Raw genomic sequence first — 24,656 nt, forward strand, 5'->3', positions numbered from 1 at the left:
AGTCCATTTTCAGGCCACTTTTTAAAGTCTTAGTAAATATGCCATGTTGGGACAGTGCCCATTTGAAAGTTACAAATGGTAATTCAAACAAAATGGCTCATTTTGAATTGTGGGACATCATCAGTCAGGATTTTTTTTTTTGCATGGTTACATCTGTCCTTTTCAGGTTACAGTTTGTGAATTATGGTTATAATAATTATTGAGCGGTAGGAACGGAAAAAAAAAGCATTTGTACAGCTGCATAGAGATATAAATACAGAAAATCTTTCAGTCGGGTCAGTGCGCGTGCGCGTGCGCACGAGTGTGTAATAATGACGTTGAACTCATGTGTCGTCTTTCACGTCACTCCAATTTATTAAATATTTCATTTCTTCACTGCAAATACTGTAAGAATAAGGGGGAAATAAATAGTGCAAACACAATAATACTCATTTAACTTGGAGATGTAAAGGAATGTTTTGAACTAAAAAAAAAAATCTTTTAATAATAAATGGAAAAACAATTCAATAAGTTGCTTCCACTGTAAATCTACTACCACAAAACACAGTTATAAGCAACTTAATGGGGTTACGTATATTAATTATTGCTTTCGGGAACAAGTCAGTGCTAAATTAAAGCGACAATGTGAATGTTTTTTATGTTTTCAATATGATGCATAAAACTTGATTCTGTTTTGAAATGACACTCGCACTAGCGGATAACAGGACACACGGGAGCTTGGAACAAAACGATGATTATTAATCGTGAGATAAACCAAGACAAAAAATGAAGCTTGGATCATTTGGCGTCGCGTTCACGTCTCGCTGTACATCCTCTTGCAGTCTATGGAGGGTGGCGGCGTGTCCGCGCCCATGCTGCCCACCTGCGAGTACGCGTTATCCGGGCTTCGCGGGAGCCCGGGCGGAGTCATGCGCTTTTCCTTCTGCCTGCGGTTGCAGAACCAGACGCGTACCACCTCCTTCTCCAGCTGCAGCGTGTCCGCCAACCCGTTGATCTCTTGCGCCGACGGCTTGGGGCACTTGAGAAAGTGGCTCTCCAACGCGCCTTTGACGCTCACCTCGATGGACGTGCGTTTCTTCCGCTTGCGTCCCTGCGTGGCGATCTTGTCGATGCTGGCCGGGCTGCCGGTGCTCGAGTCGGCTTCCTCCAACCACTTATTCAGCAGCGGCTTCAGCTTGCACATGTTCTTGAAGCTCAACTGCAGCGCCTCGAACCGACAGATGGTGGTCTGCGAGAAGACGTTGCCGTACAGTGTTCCCAGGGCCAGACCCACGTCGGCTTGCGTAAAACCCAGCTTGATGCGACGCTGCTTGAACTGCTTGGCGAAGTGCTCCAGGTCGTCTGAGGTCGGCGTGTCCTCATCCGAGTGCGCCTCTTGGTGATGATGCTGGTGGTGATGCTGGTGCTGATGGTGTGCGTGCTGGTGATGAGGATGATGATGATGGTGAGGATGGTGGTGGTGGTGATGGTGGTGATGAGGGTGGTCCAGCTCTGGGGAGTTCCCGCGGACAAGCGCACCGGCGTGCATGAGGCTCTGGGTGCTGAGCATCCCGTTCACAGTGAAGGCGGCGGGTTGGGAGTAAACGAGGCTCTGTTGTTGCTGGTGCTGCTGGGTCTGACCCTCAGTAATGTTTATGGAGCCACCCCAGCCACCAGGGTGTGCTTGATGACCCCCTAAATGGGAGCCGCGGTGGTGCAGAGCGGCGCCCGAATGGATGTCCTCCCTCCCGCCGCCGCCGCCGCCGCCACCTCTCTTCGTCTCCGGGGGCTGGGAGCTGGCCGGCCACGCGGCACCAACTTCTGCGGCAGCTGCCGCAGCCGCAGCGGCCGCCGCGGCTGCGGCGTGGGGCAACGACGTGACCCACTGGTGGGCATGGCTGAGCATGTGCCCCCCGTTGCTGGACACCATGGTGGCCCCTTGCATGAAGTCATTTTGCACCATCTTGACCGACGGGCCCCCTCTGAAAGCGCTGGAAGACACCGAGGTGACCACACCGTTTGCCGGCTGCATGCTCCCGCCTCTCCGGTCAGAGTGAGCGACCGGGCCGGTTAAAACCCTGCTGCTGGCTAGGTACGGGCTGGAGGTGGCTGTAGCCATCCCCCAAATCATAAATCTGAATTTCTATTTTTTTTTTCTTGACAGTCGATTCACTCACAAATGCACTATGTGGAAAAAGAACAAAACAGTCCTTGGAGCAAAACCAGCCATTAAAAATGGTTGCAAAAGTTTCCCCCAAAAAAGTTTACCAAGTTGTGAATAATCCACAGAACACTTTACAATTTGATCCGTGCCTGATTTTGGATTTGGACTGTGCGTAAAAGTCTGCCCCTCGTCTATTTTTTTTTTCTTTTTCCAGAACGCGACGAAATGATAAGGTGGAAAACTCCCCGCTGAGTCCAAGCGCATCCTCCACGGAGCAAAGGAGGCGAACATGTGTTTAACTGAGACCACGGCCGAGCTTCCCTCTCCCCATCACCGGCCAATTAGGTGCAAACTAGCCCGCTGAGTCCTCGCTGATTGGACGCTCAGCCTAAGAGGAGTGCGTATGTACGGAGGCACTCATCTGGGTAGTGTGCGTTCAATTTATTATATACATACAATAAAATCATAGTATGAAAATCTTATTACTTACACACCCAGTGACCATTAAAATAAGAGCACTTGTACCTTCTGATAAGACCCAATACAAAAGTCAGCCTTTAATTGGAGGCATTCATTTAACAGTTTGGTTATGGTGAGGTTGCTGTGGTGTAGAACCACAATTTTGCAGCAAACTGTTTCTAATATTTTGGCAGAAAACAAATGGTAGACTTTAATACATTGCAGCATATCCCACCAATCCCTGGTATCACATTATTGAGGTTGTTGGGGGGAAAACAACATCATGACATGATATTTTATTTACTTGGTCATTTCCTAGCAATGGTGGTGCATTATTTTCAGCTTTTGTTGAAAAATGTCCCATCGATTAGTGTTGAGATGGGGGGGGAATCACCTGTGTTGAATTATTGGACCCATATTTTTTTATTTTTTGAGTTTGAGGGGTCGAGAGGTTATGCTGCTAAAAAATGTGCACGCCTGGAAGAAAAGCTAAAAATTGCACGTGCGTAAATTTCGATGACTCCTATTGCCGACCTAAATGTTTGTCACTCATGACAACAGACAATAGCAATCCGCAATATCTCGGACCATGAGTCTGAGCAAATGTGAGGCGGATAACTATAATAATCATTTATATACTTTTCACAAATGCACGTTAGGAGACTGCAGGTCGCAAATTGATGACATTGGAACAACATGTCTGGGCACTTGTCACATTTCCTTTCCTATCTTTCAGTTCTTTTCTCAATGATTCGACGGAAAATTCCCAGAAGTTTGTAAATGCATGATCATGTTGCAGTTGTGAGAAAAGTACAAAACATGCCCAAAGAGAAACATTGGCATTTTGTTTTGATATTGTTGAGTGAATGTGTGGGAAAATGAAAAGAAAAATAGACTTCTTATGACACAAAAGCTGTGTGAATGCTTGCCTCGCAGAATAAATATACAAATATATAGGAAGCGATAGCATAATAGCTGGAACTTTTCCCAAGGATCTTCAACTTTGGACACAAATAAGGTGTGCACGCCTTTCGCATGCTAATGTGCTCTGCCTTTCAAGTTGGAAAGAAAGAACACAGTTGCGCCTCGTTGCTGAAGTGTAAAAAGAAAGCTGCCACCGTGCAGTTTGAAAAACCATCTCGGGGTGGGGGTTCCAACACCGGTCGGGTTTACGGGACCATCTGACACATGAACGTGCTACAGGATTTTCTTTTCTCTCAAAAGAAAAAGCAAAACGATCGTACCTTTGGCTACAATGTGACGCGGGATTCTAGTTAGACATTTTAAAAGAAGAAGAAAAACTTTAACACAGTCGTTAGCCGATGTTTTGTTGTCTGCTGCCAGGGTGCACGACGTGCTATGCTCAGCCGCTTACTGTATTTTCCGGACTATAAGGCGCACCGGACTATAAGGCGCACTGTCGGGTTTTGAGAAAATTTTAGGTTTTTAGGTGCGCCTTATAGTCCGGATAATACGGTACTTGCTTGTCGTAAACTGTTTACTTTCCTGTTTATTTCCTGGGCTCAATTTTGGGGGGCACTCTGAATACCAAACAACTTTGTTGAAAAGTACCGTTTGGTTATTCAGCGTACACAAAAATTAGGTGCGCATTTTAGGCTTGCCAACTGGGGTCAAGGTGCACCAGTGTGTCAGGCAGTCCAGATGGAAACAGTTCAAGCAGGAGCTGCTGATTTGTATAGAACATAGGCAGCGTTTGGAAAGGGTCCTGCGTTCTGCCTCTCCAAACAACATTCTCAGAGTAGTGCATGGACATCAGAGTGAATTGCCCAATAAACCTTCAATGTTCATAATCTTGATTTTTGTAAAATGAATTTCCCCTGAGAAAAAAAATCATAATTTCTAGACTGGTCCAACTTAGAAGAAAGACATAGAATAAAAAACCTTGAAAGTGGCCATGTAAAATCGTGCTGTAGATGAAAATATATATAATATATATATATTATATATATATATATATATATATATATATATATATATATATATATATATATATATATATATATATATATATATATATATATATATATATATATATACTACCGTTCAAAAGTTTGGGGTCACAAAATTGTTTGGGTGACCCCAAACTTTTGAACGGTAGTGTATATATTTATTTAGATAATTATTTATAGATTATATATATAATCTTCTGTGTAAAAAAATCTTATAATATATATGTATACTTATATTCATAGATTATATATAATCTTATACAAATATAAGATATAATTTATAATATTTAATTCATAATATTTTATTATAATATTTACACTACCGTTCAAAAGTTTAGGGTCACCCAAACAATTTTGTGACCCCAAACTTTTGAACGGTAGTGTATATCTATATCTATATACAATTGTACAACTCATTTGGACAAAGTGGAAAAAAAAATAACCTTAAATAATTCAGTTCATCAATTTTACTTTATTAGAAGTTTGAAAAGTAACAGTTAAGTAAATGCAGTTTCCAACACTCACAATCTTCTCTTACAAAATGTTAAATGATCAAAATAAATGTTGTCCAACACACAACCTGAAGACCTGTACATGTATTTCATTGTACAAAAAACAGCAGGTGAATTCTTTTTCAAACTAGTTTGAGTGACTTTAAAGTAGGCTTCAAAATAAATTATTCACCAAGCAATAAAAAGAAAAAGAAGAGTTGCAGTTGCATGCACTTCTTTTTGAATCCTTCAACTTGAATGATTGATTATGCTGTGAACATGTTCCAATACTTCATGTTGAAGTTGTGAAATAAAAACGGTGCGGCCGGGTCCAAAAGCAGCAACCCAACTTCCAAGTTCGGCGGCAGAGTGTTGAGGAAGCCAGATGAGTGTGGAGGGACGCGGTAATGTTTTGCATGTGTTGTGCTGGCTGTGACGTCTTATTTGTTATTCATGAAGGAAGCTGGGTGAAGAGGCCGACTTTCTTTCTCACTGCACTCTCTTCTTGCGGGTGTTTGAGTTGCAATGAATTTGCCGATTAAACTTTGCTTAATAAGCACAATATCGTCAGCTAATTGGCGTTGCGGTTTATCAAAGATCATCCTCAAATCAGTTCAACTCTCTCTTACGTCTTTTTGCTCACGGTTAAATCTTTACGAGGCGAGCAGGCCACCATTTTAGCCCCCAGGCTATTTTTCGGGGTAGACTTTTGAAATATTTGAATGTTAAAAAAAAAAAAAAAAAGCTAAGTCGGAAAGGGCAGGAAAAAAAATCTTCATTTCGTCTCCTGGAGATTTCGATCAAAAGAAACAGATGTATTTTTTTTTCCTTGTTCGTGCTTTTGGATGTGCCATCAGCCAGTGTAATTAAGAAAGACTGTAACGCAAAACACAGAAAAACAAATGTTTTGGATTATTACAGACCCGCTAACCTCAGGAAAGTTGGCATAGCTTTACACCACTATGTTAGTTGTTGTTGATTTTCAAGTGGATGTCGTATATTCGAAACCTCTTCTCGTGACAATTTACCTGAATAATGCTCACAAATGAATAGAAATGATCGTAGCGCTACTTAGAGCAACATTGCTAACACTTCAATTTACATGGCATCACAACACATTTTGTTGTAATCAAATGGACTATGTGGAGCTTATTTAAAAAAATAAATAAAATAGTATGATAGCCAAGAAAAATGAATGGTAGTAGAAGAGTGACAAGTTCTACACTGAAAATTCAACCAGACAAGTTAAAATGACTCCAAAATTACAACATATGGATTTACATTTTTTGTATAATTTTTTTGAAGAATATTTGTGAATTTATTCAGGAATGTTGCACAAATGGCTGCTATACAATATTAGCTTTTTGTTAGTCTGATTGTTTGTTTTCATTTAATCTTTTCATTTTCAAGGTAGTAGGCTACCTCGTTCCAGTAAATCGTAATTCACAGAAAATGTTTTGGTGAAAATTAATTTAAACAAAATAAAATAAATAAAGATTATTCAGTCATACAAAGCAAATGTGTTTTTCCTTTTGGTTTTTAGTCAAATCTTTGTGACATTTTTCAAAATTCCACTGTGTAACTGTCAAAAAAGGAGAATTGTGATGCTCACCATAGAAAGGGAAGTAGATCTAGGCAATCGATAGTGTCCCCGGTGTGATCAAATCTCGTCAATTTCAGATCTGCCATCATTGTCTTTAATTCATTGCGGACCCTTATTGTCTGTTTGCAGCCTTGGCTAACAAGCTACTACAATATCCCTGGTGGGAGTTCATATACATTTTCGCCAATGTTGTGTTTAAATAAAGAACTTAACTAAACTGCCACCAAGGGGGAACTCCTTGGCTTTCGTCTAATTCAGCCCGCCGTGGTGTCATCCCGTGGTTGCCATCACGAGTGTGTTTTGACCTTCAGCTGTAGCGAAGCTTCACAGCGTGAGTCTCTCTCCACATGCCCCCCGCTGGGCACTTTAAATCAGAAGCAGGCCCCGTTGCGGAGCACGAGAGATGAGCTCAGCGGGGCCAGTCGTGCTCAGACGGAGGGGAAATGGGGGAAATGGAGGAATGGTCAGGGTGGATGTAAATGCCAGACCCTTATTTGCAGAGGTTAGGAAACACAGCACGAATAGTAGGAAGTCATCTGGAAAAATTTGATCATTTAAGACATATTTTGGTTTATCCTTTTGCCACATGCAGCACATAAACAATACCGGCATCACAGCAACAACCCCCACGAAAGGTCAACCATTTTAATCTGAATTGCATGTTTTGGAATTTTGTCAGTGAGTCACTGAATAACCCAAATCAAAACAAATCAAATAAAAAACGATTTTGTGGGATGAAAGCAAAAAAACTCAAAATTGTAATTCGGCTAACAAGTAACCTAGCGATGATAAAGTTGAGAATCTTGGGTTTGTATGCTTGTAAAAAGCGCAGCTTCAAAACCTGACTCGTATTCTCTCCTACGGAAGGCTTGATTCGCTTGTTTGAGAATTCATTCATCTCTTGCCAACTTGCTGGGTGTTCCGGCGTACCGAGGGACATGCATCGGTCACCCTTGACAATTTGGTGCCTGAACATAAACGGAAAACGACCGGGATTTCAGGAATGTCTAACTATTGGCGCAGGGAATGGAAGACGATTTTAGTGAATTTAATGGAGGTCCTGACAGACAGTTTCTGTACTCCGGCAAAATGACTTTGCTGTGTTCTCGCCCACACTGGTGCAAAACACCCTTTTTAATATGCGCCACGCTGTCTCTTATTTTTTGAATGTTTTCTTTTGAATCATTTCTTAAAATATTTTTTCTGGAAAAAAGACCAAATATATTGCTGAAAAAGTTCCAGTTGTTCATATTTGCCGTACCGTATTTTCCGGACTATAAGGCGCACTTAAAAACCTAAAATCTTCTCAAAAGCCGACAATGCGCCTTATAGACCGGTGCGCCTTATATATGGACCGAATTCCTAAATTTAAACTGGCCCGAAGCATTGTGTCATGAAATCAATCACAAGTGGCCTGCTGAAGACTATGAATCATGACACTTATTTTGTGATTATAAAGTAATTTGTTGCATCCGAAGTTAAAATAAAAAAGATAAAATGGAGAATGATTTGATTTGGATTAAAGATCTGACATGATGCATTAATGGTGCGCCTTATAGTCCGGTGCGCCTTATATAAGGACAAAGTTTTAAAATGGGCCATTCATTGAAGGTGCGCCTTATAGTCCGGTGCGCCTTATAGTCCGGGAAATACGGTACTTTGATTTTTTTTTTTTATTAATTTCGGATAAGCGGAAGAAGATGGATGGATAATTGGGTTCTTACTAGCATAGCGTAAAGAGCACAGTAAGGTTTTTCTCGGACACTCTGCCTTAAAATAATCCTGAGTGGTCTTGGTGGAGTGACTTACAGGACGGGCAAAACGAGTGGGTGCAATCATGTTTGCTAATTAGGAACAATTGCCAATTACGTGCCCCTGCTGGGATGTAAGTAATGACACCCGATGGACAGATGTACTGCACAAACTGGTTGGCGGGTCCCCTATTATGCATGAAAGGGGGAGCTAATGTATGAAAATTACCGCCATCAATCCCAAGAGATAATTTGAAAAGGGCCAAATGGACAAGAAATAGCAAGAGGATATTTCCAGTGAGGGAACGAGAAGAACTTTTCTGTGTGTACCTGTCTTTGCAGGTGTTCAGAGATGACTTAGTTGGCTCTAAGTGTTTTAAGGTAATGGCGGAACATGCATATTGATGCTGGCGTGAGAGAATTCAGAAAGACGAAAGAAACATCTGCTGCATCACAGGAAAAACTCGGTCTAATGCCAAATAACGGGTCTCCCTATGCATTTAATTGTCGATCATTTTATTTCAGAACCGATTTTAGGCTATCAACATGTGATGGCTCAACCTTTACAGTTTTTGTAAATGTTTTTTGCATCGAACGCGGGACTATGTCAGCGTGCGAAGGTTTATGGCTGTCACACTTCTCCCATTTGTAGTCGAATAAAATCGAGCTAGCTAGCTGTGGCTCATTTTGCAAAACAGGATTTCGTTCAGCTATCAATTCGGCATATGTACTACAAGGTACAAGTTGTTGCTGTTGTTTTATTTTTGTCTTCTGCTGTAGTCTTGATCAAAAACAGATTTTGCTTCGAGAAACTTGCCAAGAACAGCAGAAATTCTACCATGTGTCGTAGCAATGTGACAATGCGGCTTCTCAAATTGGCACCCAACCTTTTGTCTGATGGCAATTTTGCAACACTGCTCCAATTTCAGTTGGTGTGACTCCGGCTAGGGGAATGATATGCAAACAAAATAAAAATCTTAAATACTGATGGCATAGGTATGAATGACACCTGAAACACAATAGAAAAAAGGAAACGTATCGTGACTTTTGAGAAATATAAATAACAAGCTAAGTCAATTCTTAACTACCGTAATTTTCGGACTATAAGTCGCACTGGAGTATAAATCGCACCAGCCATAAAATGCCCAAAAAAGTAAAAAAATAAACCCCCACCCAAACTATGAAAAAAAAAAAACGCGACTTATAGTCCGAAAATTACGGTAAGTCATTTACCTTCAAGCCTGTCCACGGGCCATACTTTGCCCTCGCCTGCGGTAGCTGGACAGGAAGGTACATGCTAAAACAGCACTAAAATCACATTGTGTCTGCATGGAGGAATGTTGTCTTCTCGTACTTGCATCTAATGACCGCTTAGCCGTCCCTCACCTAACTTGCATAGTGTACGAAAGAGAAACATTTCAGGAAATACCTGCAGCTCTGCAGCTTGTGCCCACAGACAACTGCAGGCCTGTGTAGGAGTGTGCGGTGGAGAGCCAAGTCAAACAGCAAGTGTCCCCCAGGGGCCTCCTCTGGCCAGCTCAGCGCCATTCGTGAAAGGACAGAATTCTCCGTGAACCTTCCCACTGAGGTCCATTTGGTCACAGAGGCCCTCTGGCGCCCACCGGGTTCAAATCATGAAAAGATAGGTTGGTATAAGTGCGGAAAGCTTGGTGGCATTTTGAATTATCATTTGGTACACTCTGGATTGGTCACCAGTCAATTCAAGCATTTATTTACCCATGTTTTGCCATGTGGGAGGAAGTGCTAGAGTACTCGGCCATAACTTGGACAAGCACAGGGAGAACATGGAAACCTCACACAGGAGTGCCCGAGCTGAGATTTGAACACTGAAATTCTCAACTTGCGAGGCAGACGTGCTGAGGTAAATCACAAATAATAAATGACAAATGCATCTCACACACACACACACACACACACCTCCACTTGTTCAGATGCTCCCCCAATCTATGGAAGTCACATCATTCATATCCCCTCTAACCCGTTATCGATGCTGCGCCAAAAAGTTCTGTCTTAGGCTCTGTTTTCTTTATCACCTCTATTTTTCCTCCTGATAATATTTACACTTAAAATTTGATCCCGATGACACTCAGCTTTACCCACCACCACTCCTCCACCTTCCCCTCTTACTAACTGCCTCTCTGAAATTAAACTGTAGTTTCTATCCATCTTTTTACAACTTCACAGTGATAAAAGTGAAACCGTATAAATCGACACTAGCTGACAGTTCTATTCTTACAATTAAAGAGGAAGTCAAGTAAAAAAAACATTTGCAATAATATGCTTTTTTTGCCACTAGTCGAACTAGTTTTGTGATTACCGTATTTTCCACACCATAGGGCGCACTTAAAAGCCTTTCATTTTTGCAAGATTGGCAATACTGCAGACACTGTTCGTGGCGCTTGCTTGCTCCCTTGCTTTTACTAGCATCTAACATATTCATATCAAATAAATGTGCAACTTTCAAAACAAAAGCACCTAATATTCAAAGACGGCCTGGACGCCACCATACTAATTGCTGTAATCCACCATCATTCACCTAAAAGAAGACTAATGGCACTAAGTGGCACGATAAAAAACGATTGGCTCGCTTGATGGTCGCATTCAGAGGGTCAGCTTCCCCCGTCAGGCACTTGCTATGTGCACAATTTGACTTCCACTCTCCGAGGATGCATCCCGCAGACCCCGCAGCTCACCTTCCGCCACGGAGGCCCGACACCGACGTGCCGACGCCACACAAGTGGGATGAGAGACGACCTTGGCATGTAAAACGCGGTCCGATTCATCGCCTGTCTTTGATGTACATCATCAAAGACCGTCCTCCTCCTCTCCTCCTTGGACCAAAGGCTACTGTTGTTTTTGTTGTTGTTATTGATATTGTTTTTCCAGCCATACTACACAAAGGAGTCTGACCATGACTCTGATGCTAAGGCGGAGGTGGAGAGGGTGTTTTAATTAGCTGCATAATAGATCAGAGGAGCTCGGGCGGGGGCTTAGAGTAGGTAGGAGCCGACATCAAAACATGAGCTTCTGTTTTCCTCCAGCCATGACCTGCTCGTGCGGCAGCAGCCGCTTCGACATGGAAAGTTTTGACGCAAGGTTAATCATTTGGAATTTAAAGAAGCACAAAAAACAAAACTGCACACACAATATTAATAATAATGATAATAAGTGCAAATGGTTTCTTCATCTACAAGCTTGCTCTTGTGCAAAAACGGCATAGATCAGGAAGGTGCAACTTAAAAGTTGGAGGAGGGAGCCACAATTTTTCGTCAGTGCTACTCGTCAGCCATATAGGACTGCACCCTTCCTAACTGACAAAATTTTTGAATTAGAACAAAATGCGTGCAAAATAAATGCGCTCAAAATATTTGATTTTTGATCATTCATTCAAAATTGTAATATTTTTGAGGTACTATGTTTGTCCTGCATATCAAATCAATCTGCAGTAAATTATTACTCCTAGTCATATTTTGCTCTAGCGTAGAATAAGACATACCTACCATCTAGTGGTGAATGATGATATGACAACTTAAAGCTACAATAGCACGCACCCACCCAGTTCACGGATGCAAGAGTAATTACAATTCGCCATAAGACTCGTTATATGCAAATGCGATCATGTTTGGACCAAAGTGGTGGCCTGACTGGTACGGAACGTACATTTGCACATCGCATCAAATTGGTAAAACTTGATCGGAGGTCTCTAAAGTTCAATCTGAAAAGTCGACTCGCTCGAGGCCGAGGAGCACAAGACTTGTTTACCTTTGCTCCCCTTGTGGGTGGAGGTGTGTGTGGGGTGGGGGGATTCATTAGCGGCTGTGTAAATCAATCTGCTTCTCCTTAAAGACCTGTCAATTTGGGCCTGATGTCTGGCAGCCTGACACCACTCACTGGATATTTAACTTGAAAGCCAATTAATCATCATGATTAATTCACTGACAAACCACACGGAACCGTTCAACTTAACCTTACGGAACCAGAACGGAATACTGAAGAGAGGGAAAAGTCTCAGTTCTGCTTGCTGCTGTTCAATACACAAACATGAAAACCATACCAACTTTCATCTTTTGCCTCATTACCTTTTCCCAACAGCCCACAGTTACAGACTTTGCGTTTTAAATAAATCTCAGCTGCGCATATATTGAAATGATTATATATGGGGAAAGTGATTTTCGTCTATTATACTTCTGCCTGCGTTCTGAGAAAGTGGAAAATACGATTTTAATTTCACATTATATTCTGTGAAAACACGCTAAATCATTATCAAAAGCTGCAGAAAGAAGATTTTGCGAGAGAAAAGATGACGTCCCTCCTAATCATTCAATCGTCAAACAGTATTTCCAAATTCATAGATGCGAGTGGAATTTCATCCATACTCTTAGTGTTCCGTTACAGTCGTGGCCAGTGCAAATTTGACAATTCAACACTGCTACGCAACTTCCAATGTTATTATTAAGTGCAAATACAATCAAGAGTTCTCTCTTCGTCGCTAAATGGAAACTTTGGGACATTTTCTAATGCTGCGCTTATCTTTCGATTATGTTTGCTTAAATACTGTTTGAGTCAAACCTAATTCAGTTGGCACAGGCTTTTGAAATGTCCGATATATAACGTGGAACATTGGTGTAATATAAATGTAAATACGTTCCCTTCAACTCCTTGAGCAGGCGATTTTACCGATACAATAGTTAGAACCGATTTAGAGTAATGCCCCACATCACATGAATTGTTATTGATGCATTTTATGGACCAACGTCAAAGTTTCAGTCAAAAACAGGTGAATCGGAACACAGTTCAGTGCAGAGGTCGATTCTCAGTGACTGGAAGGTCAGAAGCAGACGAAGTTGAAAAGGGGTATATTCCATAAAAAATAAAATGTCATTTAGATTTTTATTTGTTTTTTTTTAGAATGAATTAAAAATTGAAAACCAGGTGACACGGTGACGCACAGACGATGGATGGATGGATGGATGGATGGATGGATGGATGGATGGATGGATGGATGGAACTGAAAACCTACGAATGAATGCATTGCAAGTGTCAAAATCCCACCCGCGATATCATCACATGTCCTCTCTCGACGCATTTCGCGCAATGGGCGAAAGCTGACTCGACAAAGTAATCAAGTCAAAGGTTGAATGATTCATGGCAGCGGATGGCTGACTGAAGACTTCTCGTCGCATGCTCAAGCAACTCTGAGGACGCGAGTAGCCGATCAATCAATCAATCATATTATCCGTGACAGGAGATTTCCACCGAGAGAACGTTCTGGAGTTGCCATCTAATCACTTTCAAGGCGGCCAATGATCACCGTCACTGCAAAGTGAGTCTACGCGCTGACAGCTGACTCAGCATCTTGCTTGGGCAGCAAAGAAAACACTTTTTTAGTGTGTTTGCGTTGCAGCAGTGCAAGCCAGGTAAAATGGAGTTTCAACTCCAAAATTGGGTTGTTGGTTGGGTTTTTTTGCAAAACAACCCATAGTTGGGCAAAGAGACCAATCTTCCGAAATCGGTCTAATTGTAAAACCCATCAGTTTTCAGGGTGCATCGTGGACTTTTCTTTGGGAACTAAACTATAACGAATCCAATGTATTCAACTCGGGAGTTAATGAAATTTGACTAATGTAAAACAATGCAAACATCAGAAATAAAGTAAGGAATTAGAAGTTTCATGTTCTGCTGATTTCATGACCACATTTTATCGTGTTAACTCGGTTCCTGTATAGACTGTTTTTTTGCGCCGCAGCTTTACTCATCTCGTTACAGTTACAGTGAGATTTTGGTATCAATCAATACCAAGTAAATACTGGCACCGTTTAGGTTAAAAAAAAAACATGCTATTTTAAGTCACTTGTCCTATTAAATAACATGTTTTGTGCAAATTAAACATTCTTGTTGAGTTCTTAACTGTGCCATATTATCTTCAATCGAAACATACCTGGATTATTTTGATGAGATTCATCATGTAATATTAAAAACATTCTTTTGTTCAGACGATGAAAATGAAAATGTTCACCTGCTGATAGTTTCAACTGCTACTCCAGTCTTCTTCAGAGCCGTCGGCAGTAGCAGTCGAAACTGTCAGCAGTCTGAACAAATGAATCTGTTTATACAGACCTGGATTGTTGTTTTAAATTGCAATGGACAAAGTAGGAACAATCTGAATAGGCGTAGTACCAGACACCTTCTATTCAACTTCTTTTTCCTTTTCATTGGATTTGTCAAATCAGTGCAACCTTATTGACCATTGTTTGGGTTTCCTTTTCACTGGCCTTGTACTGCCAATCAGAGAGAACACCAGATGAAAAATTCTGCTTGCACGCACTTTATTTGCAGTTAATTTCAAGTTATTCTCACTCAGACAGTATATGTTGTGCCACAATAATAAACAGCTAGCTGGTAGATACAAAGCTCAAACAAAGCATCATATGACTTAGCGTAAAATGTCACTGTACACAATAATTATATGAAAATAACTGAAAACAGAATAGTATCGATACTAGCCGTTTAGTAATCGATGCTATGCGGATACTCACTTTAGTATTAATTCTATCTTGGATCTCTCTGCACAGCCTTGTCCTGTTTGCAGCTTGTGTTCTGCAGTGCTCTCCTCCTTTTAGAACCTGTTTTTGGACGTACCCGAACTTCTGATCTTGCTTGTTTACCCGACCGCTGCCTCTGCCTGACTCTTGTTTTACTGGCTTTGGACCTGGGTTGGATTTTGAAATCAGATTTTTGGATTGCGGATCTTGGTAACCCCCCTCGGTCACTTACACTCACGTATCTGCACATTGTGTCTCCTCCAGCACCCCCATTTGCCTTAGCCAGTGCTCCCTCCAGCAAAGCTTCCATCTGTGCTTAGCTGAGCTTCCACCTTAAGATGGCTTTACCCTGAACTCTTCTGTGAGTAAAGACTTTTGGACCTTTCCATATTTCTCTACTGTTCTCTTAGCAATTCCCGCCCTCCCTTGGGTTCAACTGCCAGTCAAGGTTTCATACCTCTCACTCACCCTCAAAATAATTTGTTTCAAATTTTATTTTACCAGAATTTTAACAACTTCATCCTTGGCCTAAGCGCTTACACTATATAAAAAAAAAATCCTTTGAAAAATCTTTCTGTGGAATCAAAAGGAAAAGGTCTTGTTTGGAAATGTCATGAGTTTTCCACCAATTTGATTTTGTAGGAATCATCTAAACATTTTCATCATTCCTTTTGTCTCCTAGTCTAGAGTGACTGTGTCATACTGACAATGGAACAAATCATACAACAATTTCTCTTCGCTCTTCCATCTGACACACTAATACTACATTGACAAAACATCACATTGTTTTGCAATGAATTTTGCCCCCCCCCCCCCATTAAAAAAAAAAAAAAAAACAATTACAGACAACAACCTTGTCACAAGCTTCTGAATATGGACCAGCAAAAAATGCTAAAGTACTGCATTATGCAGGCCTGTCTGCTAGTTGCTAGTTAAAGATAGACTATATGAAGCTCAACTAGTCAAGGTCTGTTCAGGCTCTCTTGAATAACAACAATACAGTGACTACTTCGCGTTTCGTTTATCGCGGCTTCACTACATCGCAGATTTTTTTTCCAAATTAAAAAAAAACATTTGAAAGTCAAAATAAAACTTCTAAATTGAGGAAACATTTGTCTAACCTTAAGGACAATGTAGTATTGCTCCAAATGTTCGTTTACATTCCTATAGTAGTCCATTTCCGAGTTTTAGCACAATTGCGAATTAGCGTCTCTCCGCTAACTCGTTAGCCTGCCCAGTACTTCCCGTTGGATTTGATTTTTGGAACCAATTATCCACGATAAACGAGGGATTTCTGTATTCTAAATATAAAAATCTATTTCAAGTGATGTATTTAGTGTGAATTTAAGTTTTGTAATTTGATCTGAAAAATCTCCTGTAATTAAAAAAAAACATGCATTCTGACAACAAAATACTGTTGTCATGCAGACCAACATCTAAAATATTTCTTAATTTTAGAGTATAATAGTTGAGTCAAACGTCCAATCTACTGAGCCATTTTTTAAACGGAGCGAAGTTTTGCACCAAAGCGTTTTGCTGCGAACCTAGCATCAGCCTCCATTTGAAGACGGGCACATGAAAGCAACCACTCCACGTGGGCTCCTATCGCATCTTAATTAAAAGGCCTTGCATATTATTTGCCGTAACAAAGGGACATTTTTGGGCAGGGGGGGTTCATTTAAATCCAATTAGACCAGTGCTGATGTCCCGGGAGATGAGACAGTAATTGCTGTTTGAACATGAAGGTCTTTGTTCAGGGCTACAATAGATGGATAAAAGCGATATTAGGCCTACAATGTGGAGCAAGGAGGTCCAGCCCGTGGACCTGTCTCAGGACTTTTAACATGGTAACTAGTTGACTATTGCCAACCTGAATAAGTACCGTAATTTTCGGACTATAAGTCGCACCGGAGTATAAGTCGCACCAGCCATAAAATGCCCAAAAAAGTGAAAAAAAAACATATATATGTATAAGTCGCTCCTGAGTATAAGTCGCCCGCCCAAACTATGAAAAAAAACGCGACTTATAGTCCGAAAATTACGGTACATTTTAACAATGTCATTTTTCTTCTACTGCTGTGTTTGCCGAGGTGTTTCCCTCACGCTGACCAAATACAGATGGAAGTTGTAATCAATAACCAAGACACATACACTAATAGTACTAATACCTTAATTTTCTGAGATAAATGCATTAGTAAAGCTGATATTTGCTTAAGGAATGACCATCAGTCAACCAATGACCCTGACCTTTTGCCTTTAACCTTTGATACTAGCATTGAATACGTAATAGTAGAATCACATTCGAAAGACAGTAAAGACAGAAAGTAAATTCTAACAGTTTTTTTCCCCCCTGAATTCTATGAGGGTTTTTTTTCCCCAGACAGAAGTTGCAGATTGTCTTCACATTGTTTTGAATTTTGCTCCACTCCTTTTCTTGACTTAAGCAAGAAGTCACATCTGGCTCCATTTCAAGAGCTGCCCGACAAAGGTCAAAGTTCAACTTTCTGGCTCAGGGCCAACGACAAGGCGGCGGAGGTCAGCGTCTTGACACGTCAGCTTCCTCCTGCCCTTGGCCTTGATCTGATCAATAAGAGCATGTTCTCCGTTTGCCTCAACCAAACAATCAATTAGCTCTGGTAAGCTAGTTGCTAACAAGCTAGCCGCTAACCCGGGCATCTTGTCCGACACAAACTGATGAGGTGATGTTTGGATTGGCTTTCCTAGTCTTCCACTATATTCACACATGGTGCATTTCAAGTCCCTGAGCAATTATACACATGACTACACATGGAGCCCAGAGAACACTGCGAGTGTTTATCAGCAGCCAAAGTGCATCAACGCACGGCAGTCCAACACAGCTGCCCGTCCTCTGCTTTCATTCCCAAGTCAAGACGCAATGTTACGTTCCTTTTAGATTTTTAATCACGCTGACCTTACTAGGACACAGACATACACTCAAAAGGAACATAGCTTCAAAGTAAGACGATGACACTCGTTGACTTGAACAAACAGATACATCATTGCGATCCAGTGCAAGAATTTCAACAAAAATTCTATTTTATTTAACGATAATACGCATTTTTGATTACCAATGACCGAGATCTCTATGAACCCAAAATGCTGTTAAAGGAATACTTTGAGGTCTTCAGCATTTTGGGTTTATCATTGTTTGAAGATGCACTACATCACACAGAGATCAGTGGCAACATCTCAAAAGTTGTACAAAATAATGGAGGTATACAGTATTATAGTTGATCTAGTTCTAATTTAGAGAGCAACGCCGGTGTACTGCTTCACTGTTCAGCAAATGAGGCATGGCTGACATGCTCTTTAAACCCTTAAGTGCCTCCCTGATTTGTTCTTAACGGAATCCCGCAATCCCACGATAAAATGCTCTGCGGCGCTACCTAATTAATTAATCTGGAGTTTACTGAGTCGATTTCACTCACTGTCATTGATTTGAATCGCTCTTTTGTCACGGATCGGAATGGAGCAGGGCGACCAAGTGCAGCTTGGACCAGGGTCTATTGAAGGGAACAACTAACAGACTCTAACGTAACTTGGTAACAAAACCAACAGCGGATACAAACGACATCAAGACATTGACAAACGACAACAACAATGACCCGACCGGCGTGAGGGGCAGACAGGACTTATATACACGACAGGTAACAAGCGGAAGGTGAGAAGAATCAAACTCATCATGGGCACACAGGAGGGGAGGGGCGAGCACACAGACCGAAACCATGACAACAGAGACACACAGTAACACGGCTGGGGACGAGACATGACATCTTTAAATAATGTCACATACATTAATTAGGCTATCATTTTTCATTTGTAACAAATTCCTTACATATAACTATAATTAATTTACCTTTTGTAAGAAATTTAAGATGACTACTCTTGATTGTTGTGGGCCAAAGATAATGACTTGATTTTTTTTTCTTTGTTGAAAGCAGTGACAGAATTGCCTATATTCATCTTCCGTCAGATAAATGTAAATCTGAGTGTCGTCTGTGTATTTCTAACAGGCAGCACAACTCCATGCTAACTGGCCAAATGGCATGTACAGAATTAGCTAAAGGGGTCAAAGGATACAGATTCTCGGGGGACCCCACAAGTCACTACAATTTGATCTGACCGAGGGTTTCCGATCTGAAAAAAATAAAATTTCCTGTCCTCAAGGAAGGTAAGAAAATTGAAATTGCACTAACTACCAGATAAGAAGCTCACGTTTTTATATTGTGGGGAAGAGGCAACTCGAAATGTGTCACTCTGTGTTGTTTTAGTCATGCCCCCACAAAAATTGGTGAAAAACATTTTAATACTGCTATATCATCAAGTACTTCAAGTCATCACCACTTCTGTCTTTTCATTTATTCTGCAACTATCTGCAAACATGTACTGTATCTACAAGCACATTTTTAAATACACACTACAGGCTTGTAAATACATTTTAATTTGTGACAAACAAAAGACCCTCAAACTAAAATTTTGCCCTAACAATCCACATTAAAAAGACAAAATCCTCAGAATTATTTTTCACATTTTCATTGTCCTGGTTAAGGGAATCGCCGGCATTAATTTGACCACTAATAACATTGCTTTAGTAACGTCTTCTTGTATCTTGCCTAACCGGATTAATCTTGAGCGAACACTAATACTTGCTAATGCGTCTTCTCTGAAATCAAAAGTGAATCGTTAGTATGTAAATGTCGAACATCGTCTGCGTACGCTCGTCCACGTGTGATTATTCATGTCTCTCGGAAGACTTGATTAAATATTCCTCATACCCTCGGAGCGGCGGAACAAATGAAGCACGGCGGCACTCTAACAGGAGCTGACATGTCTTTTAAATAATGTTTATTTATCGGCGGTAACATTTACCAGTCTTTTGTGTGGTCCCCGTGGCCCACGATGTCACCGCCCGAGGGCCCGATGCTAGTTCCTCATGCTATACGTGCTGAAACTTTTGCTAAAACTTTCCAGAGCAAAAGTTGATGTCTTCTTCTTTTTAATTGTCCTACTTGTAAGCATTGAGTATGTAAATCAAAATAAAGGTATTAAGGTATAAGAGCAAGCTCAATTGCTGTATGATAAGTCAAAATGAATACATGAATACGTGAGCGTTAACCATCTGCATGGAGATACATTATTCACCGTGTGCGCTCGTCCTGGGCGTCCACACTTGGGGTATCATTATACTTCAATTAATACAAAGTATACTTTTACCATTGCAAAACTCGACAGTTTGATTTGACTTTCAGAGAACGTCAGCCCCACTCGAGGTCAAAGGTATAATTTTTGCACGTTGAAAGCCGTATATAAAAAGCATGCGGGCAGCAGCCGCCAGTCGAGCGGGAAGTCTCTTGTTTGCCGAACTAACGGCGGATGACCTCGCTCTCCTGCTGGGAAAAGTCGACCAAAAGAGGATTTCACGGCCAGGTTTGTGTTTATTAACGATTTGTTTGGAATGGAACTAATTTCATCTTGTCTGGCGTCGATATATTTTCAAAGCGCTGTAATGATGTTTTCTTTTTTTGCTTTATCAACATTTTGACCGTACATTTTTGTGTATTACCTCAAGCCACACGCAAGAGAGTTCGCCTCCTTGTCAGTGTTGTTTGCATGCGGGAACTAAGTTGAAGCCACACATCACCTACATTACAGCCCGGGCGATGCGACTCAAATGTCAGCCGCGGCGTAGTTCACTTGTTAATAATAGGGCCCGTATTTGCTTTGCAATCATTTAAATGCCTAATCCGCCATTTTCATAAATGTTGCTCTAATGAAGTGAGTCCGCCACTCTTATGAATACACATGAAGAGCCAGACAAAGGGAGTGGGAGTCATTTGAATAGTTACATTAGAGTTGTACATAATTTCTCTCTATTAAATATGGTAAGCTGTTTTCTTTTTTTTTCACTCCCCCAACGTGTTTATACGCATCGACATGCGTAAGACAAACAGATATGACAGCGCCCTCTTGCTAAATGGCATTAATAAACATCAGAACAGTCTGAGGGCGTTCGGGTTCAACACAATGGAAGACCTAAGGTAACATTACAATTTACTTTTTTGTTTTTAACATTTTACTTGCACGTTTTAACATGAGGAGTAGAGCAAATCTTAAAAGTTAATTGTACTTTTTGGATTTTTTGATTCTGGAAAGTTGATTTGTTAAATAGCACTATTCACTCCATGCAAATCTAACCTTTTCATGACTAGCAATGTTATTTCCCGACTCTGTGATTTTCTTTTTTTTAAAACAAAACTCTTAAAATATGTCAAAATGCAATGTATCTTTATTGAAGGAAGCAAAACAACGTTCTGAAATGTTTATGAAATATAGGAAGTGTCACGTGTTTATTCTACATTACAATGTTTGAATTTAAAGATCTTTCATTTTAAAACCACTTTACTTATCCATAAAATACATTTGTTTAATATAAAATGATCATAATTAACAAGGAAGAAATTAAAACTATATAAATACACGACTAAAATTATTTAGCAAGTGTACTAAATGTTAAACGGATTACTTGAAAAATAAATACAACCAATATAAAGTTTGATTATATATATACGTATATATATATATATATATATATAAAATAATCTATGATGTCAAAACAAACTAAACATTCTTTGCATTATTCCACAGTATTAATAAATATCAAACAAATATGACAAGACCCTGTTGTTGAGGATTATAACTTTTTTGACTGTATAGTTTGACGCCAAATAAGAAATAATATGCAAGAAGTATATTTGAATATTTATGGCAGAATCCATCAGCTGTTTGCACCACTGCATTAATGAATTGCCTGAGGTGAGCCTTACGGTCCAAATTAAGAGCAAGGGGCATTAATGCTGCCTGATCCGCCGAAACGAAACATTTGGAAAAAGTGATGAATGTTCAACTCGGCGCAAACTTTCTGTGCTTCTCTCCAAATGTCAACTTCTTTTTTTTTTTTTGCAATGAAACCAGCCCTTGATTTTTAATGAGGCGACTTTTTAGGGGGGTGTTGTTAAGCATTTGTGGCTAAATAGTAAAACGTGTATGAATATGCAAGCGGAAAAGCCGGTTGAAGAGTCCAAATCAACTCCTACACTAAAAGAGAAAGACATTAGCATGCCTTTGAAACAAGAGACCTTGACTATGAACAAGAGCCATCCATGCACACTTTGGAATGTCATTTGTATGCACAAAGTGAGATGGGAGGCCAGAGGATGTGAGGGTGCAAGTGGGGGGGTTGGTTGCAGGTGGAGCGCTCAGTGGCTCAAATGGAAGTTTTAACACATCAAGGAGTTGCTGTGAACGTGCAAAAGAAAAAAAGAAATGGGAAAAACATATGGTCACTGAACAGTTCAAAAAAAAAAAAAAAAGCATCTCCAAATTAGAAAAGCTTCCTTTCGTATACATACATATATATATATGAATATACATGTCTAATGGCATTGTTTTATCAATATCTTGAATATTTATGATTATTACGATATATTACGATAGCGTCTCACCCAATTTAAATTAAAGGATTTTTAAAAAGTATTTTAAGTACACTTATACATTATACATGTGTATATATATATATATATATATATATATATATATATATATATATATATATATATATATATATATATATATATATATATATGTATACACACACACACGTATATATGTATATATATATATATATTTATATATGATGTTTAAAAAATATTTTAAGTTCACTTATACATTTAATTTAAATTAAAGGATTTTTAAAAAGTATTTTAAGTACACTTATACATTATACATGTGTATATATATATATATATATATATATATATATATATATATGTATACACACACACACGTATATATGTATATATATATATATATATATATATATATATATGATGTTTAAAAAATATTTTAAGTTCACTTATACATTATACATGTGTACATGTATATATATATATATATATATATATATATATATATATATATATATATATATATATATATATATATATATATATATATATATATATAGGGAGGAGGGAGGATTTAGCTTTCATTGTCAGTTGTCATTGTCAGATTTCAATCTATGTGACATTTTCCATTTTAAAAGTCAAAAGTATAATTAGGAATACAGTCAAAGCAAAAATAATTTTCACCAAATGCGGCTGTGCACATATTTTCAACGGACAAGTGAAGCATTGTGTTAGAATGCAGTGTTAAACTGTCAGTGGTTTTGCACTAATGAAAGTGTTGATTTCCAAATGTTTGTTTGGTGACCTGAGTTTCATTTTTGGTGAAGCGGGGGATGCAGGAGCACACCCCACGCGCTCCACTCTCTGAATTATGCATGGTGATGACACGATGATGGAGTCCTCTGAATTGTAAATCCTCACAATTATACAGCCCATTGTCTATTCATGATTTCACTAACCAATGGGGAATTATGTAAAACTATCTCCAAAGAGGACCACCGCGTGTAATGTGACTTGCCATACTGTTCATGCAATGCAAATCCATTGGCCGGATGATGGTATTTAAATGGAGCCTGACCTGCGTGTCGTGTGGGATTAGGACAGATTTGGGAGAAGAGCTATGATAACTCCTAATTCACACTCACGGCCAATGAGTGTATCCTCATGAACTTAAACAGCCAACCTCAACTGCTTTGTGCCCCTCATACACTACATGTCATTTGTTTTAGCTTTAGTTTTTCCGACTGGAAGTATCAATAAACATCACTTGGCCTCCTTTAATGAAGAATTGCCAAATTGTTGCGGAAATTCGCTGTCAACACGTTCCAATGGAGGTTTGAGGCTAACCTTACAGTTCTACAGATGTCCATGTTACTTTATGTTTCCAATCCTCCTTCATCATCATGTGTCTCACCTCATCCTCTATATTCTCCTCGCCTCTTTCCTGTCCCTCCGACGCCGCTGCCGCTTCACGTCAGGTATTTGTTTAGGAATCTCTCGGTGGAAATTACACTCCATCTCCGGCGTTCCCTATCAACACACAATTATCACGGGCAATCATGCAGAACAGTGTTCAATTCAGATGGAACTCCCACTCTGATGACATGGCGGAGTGGAAGGCAGCATGCCACACGGCAGCATTAAAAGCTGTGGATGTAGCGAGACTTTTTTTTTTTTTTTTTTAATCTTATTAGGATTTCATTCAAACCAGGAAGTGAAACAGATAAGGAATATCATCCCCGAGAGACTTTTTTTTTCTGCAGGTAAACCCTGAGCAAATCATGTGATCGTATCTTACATTATATTAGCATCTAGCAACCTTGACAGTCTGATTTGTAGTGACCTGAGATACACCTCTGTAGTATATGTTGCATTCCATTTTGGATGCAAACTTCGGCCGGCCTGGATTTGTGGTTTAAAAAAAATCTTAAAATATTAAAAAAACAACAACATCTGACTATATCTTACATTATATTAGCATCTAGCAACCTTGACAAGTTGATCTTTTTGTGACCTGAGATACTCCTCTATAGTCTATATGTTGCAGTTTTGGGTCACATTACATTTTGCGTGCAAGCTCTCACCAGCCTGCATTTGTGGCCCACTGCTTAAAAAAAAAAAATCCTGGCTCGCATACCATAAAAAATGTAAGTAGTTTTCTTTTCACCATGCATGCATACATCTATTTTTTT

At 39.9% G+C, this 24,656-nt stretch overlaps 1 protein-coding gene across 1 annotated transcript; it reads right to left on the reverse strand.

The window, feature by feature from the left end:
* Window positions 1-406: 406 nt before the first annotated feature.
* Window positions 407-2,417, reverse strand: pou3f3a (POU class 3 homeobox 3a). Its single transcript, XM_061287214.1, has one exon. It carries the CDS (start codon window positions 2,108-2,110, stop codon window positions 794-796), a length of 1,317 nt encoding a protein of 438 aa, XP_061143198.1. The 5' UTR covers window positions 2,111-2,417; the 3' UTR covers window positions 407-793.
* Between the last annotated feature and the right edge of the window lie 22,239 nt (window positions 2,418-24,656).

The sequence above is a fragment of the Syngnathus typhle genome, linkage group LG9, assembly GCF_033458585.1.
Source record: "Syngnathus typhle isolate RoL2023-S1 ecotype Sweden linkage group LG9, RoL_Styp_1.0, whole genome shotgun sequence".
NCBI classification, from domain to species: Eukaryota; Metazoa; Chordata; class Actinopteri; order Syngnathiformes; family Syngnathidae; genus Syngnathus; species Syngnathus typhle.

Excerpts from the sequence above, each read along its gene's own strand:
- pou3f3a (XM_061287214.1), bottom strand. The coding sequence starts at position 2,110 with ATGATTTGGGGGATGGCTACAGCCACCTCCAGCCCGTACCTAGCCAGC.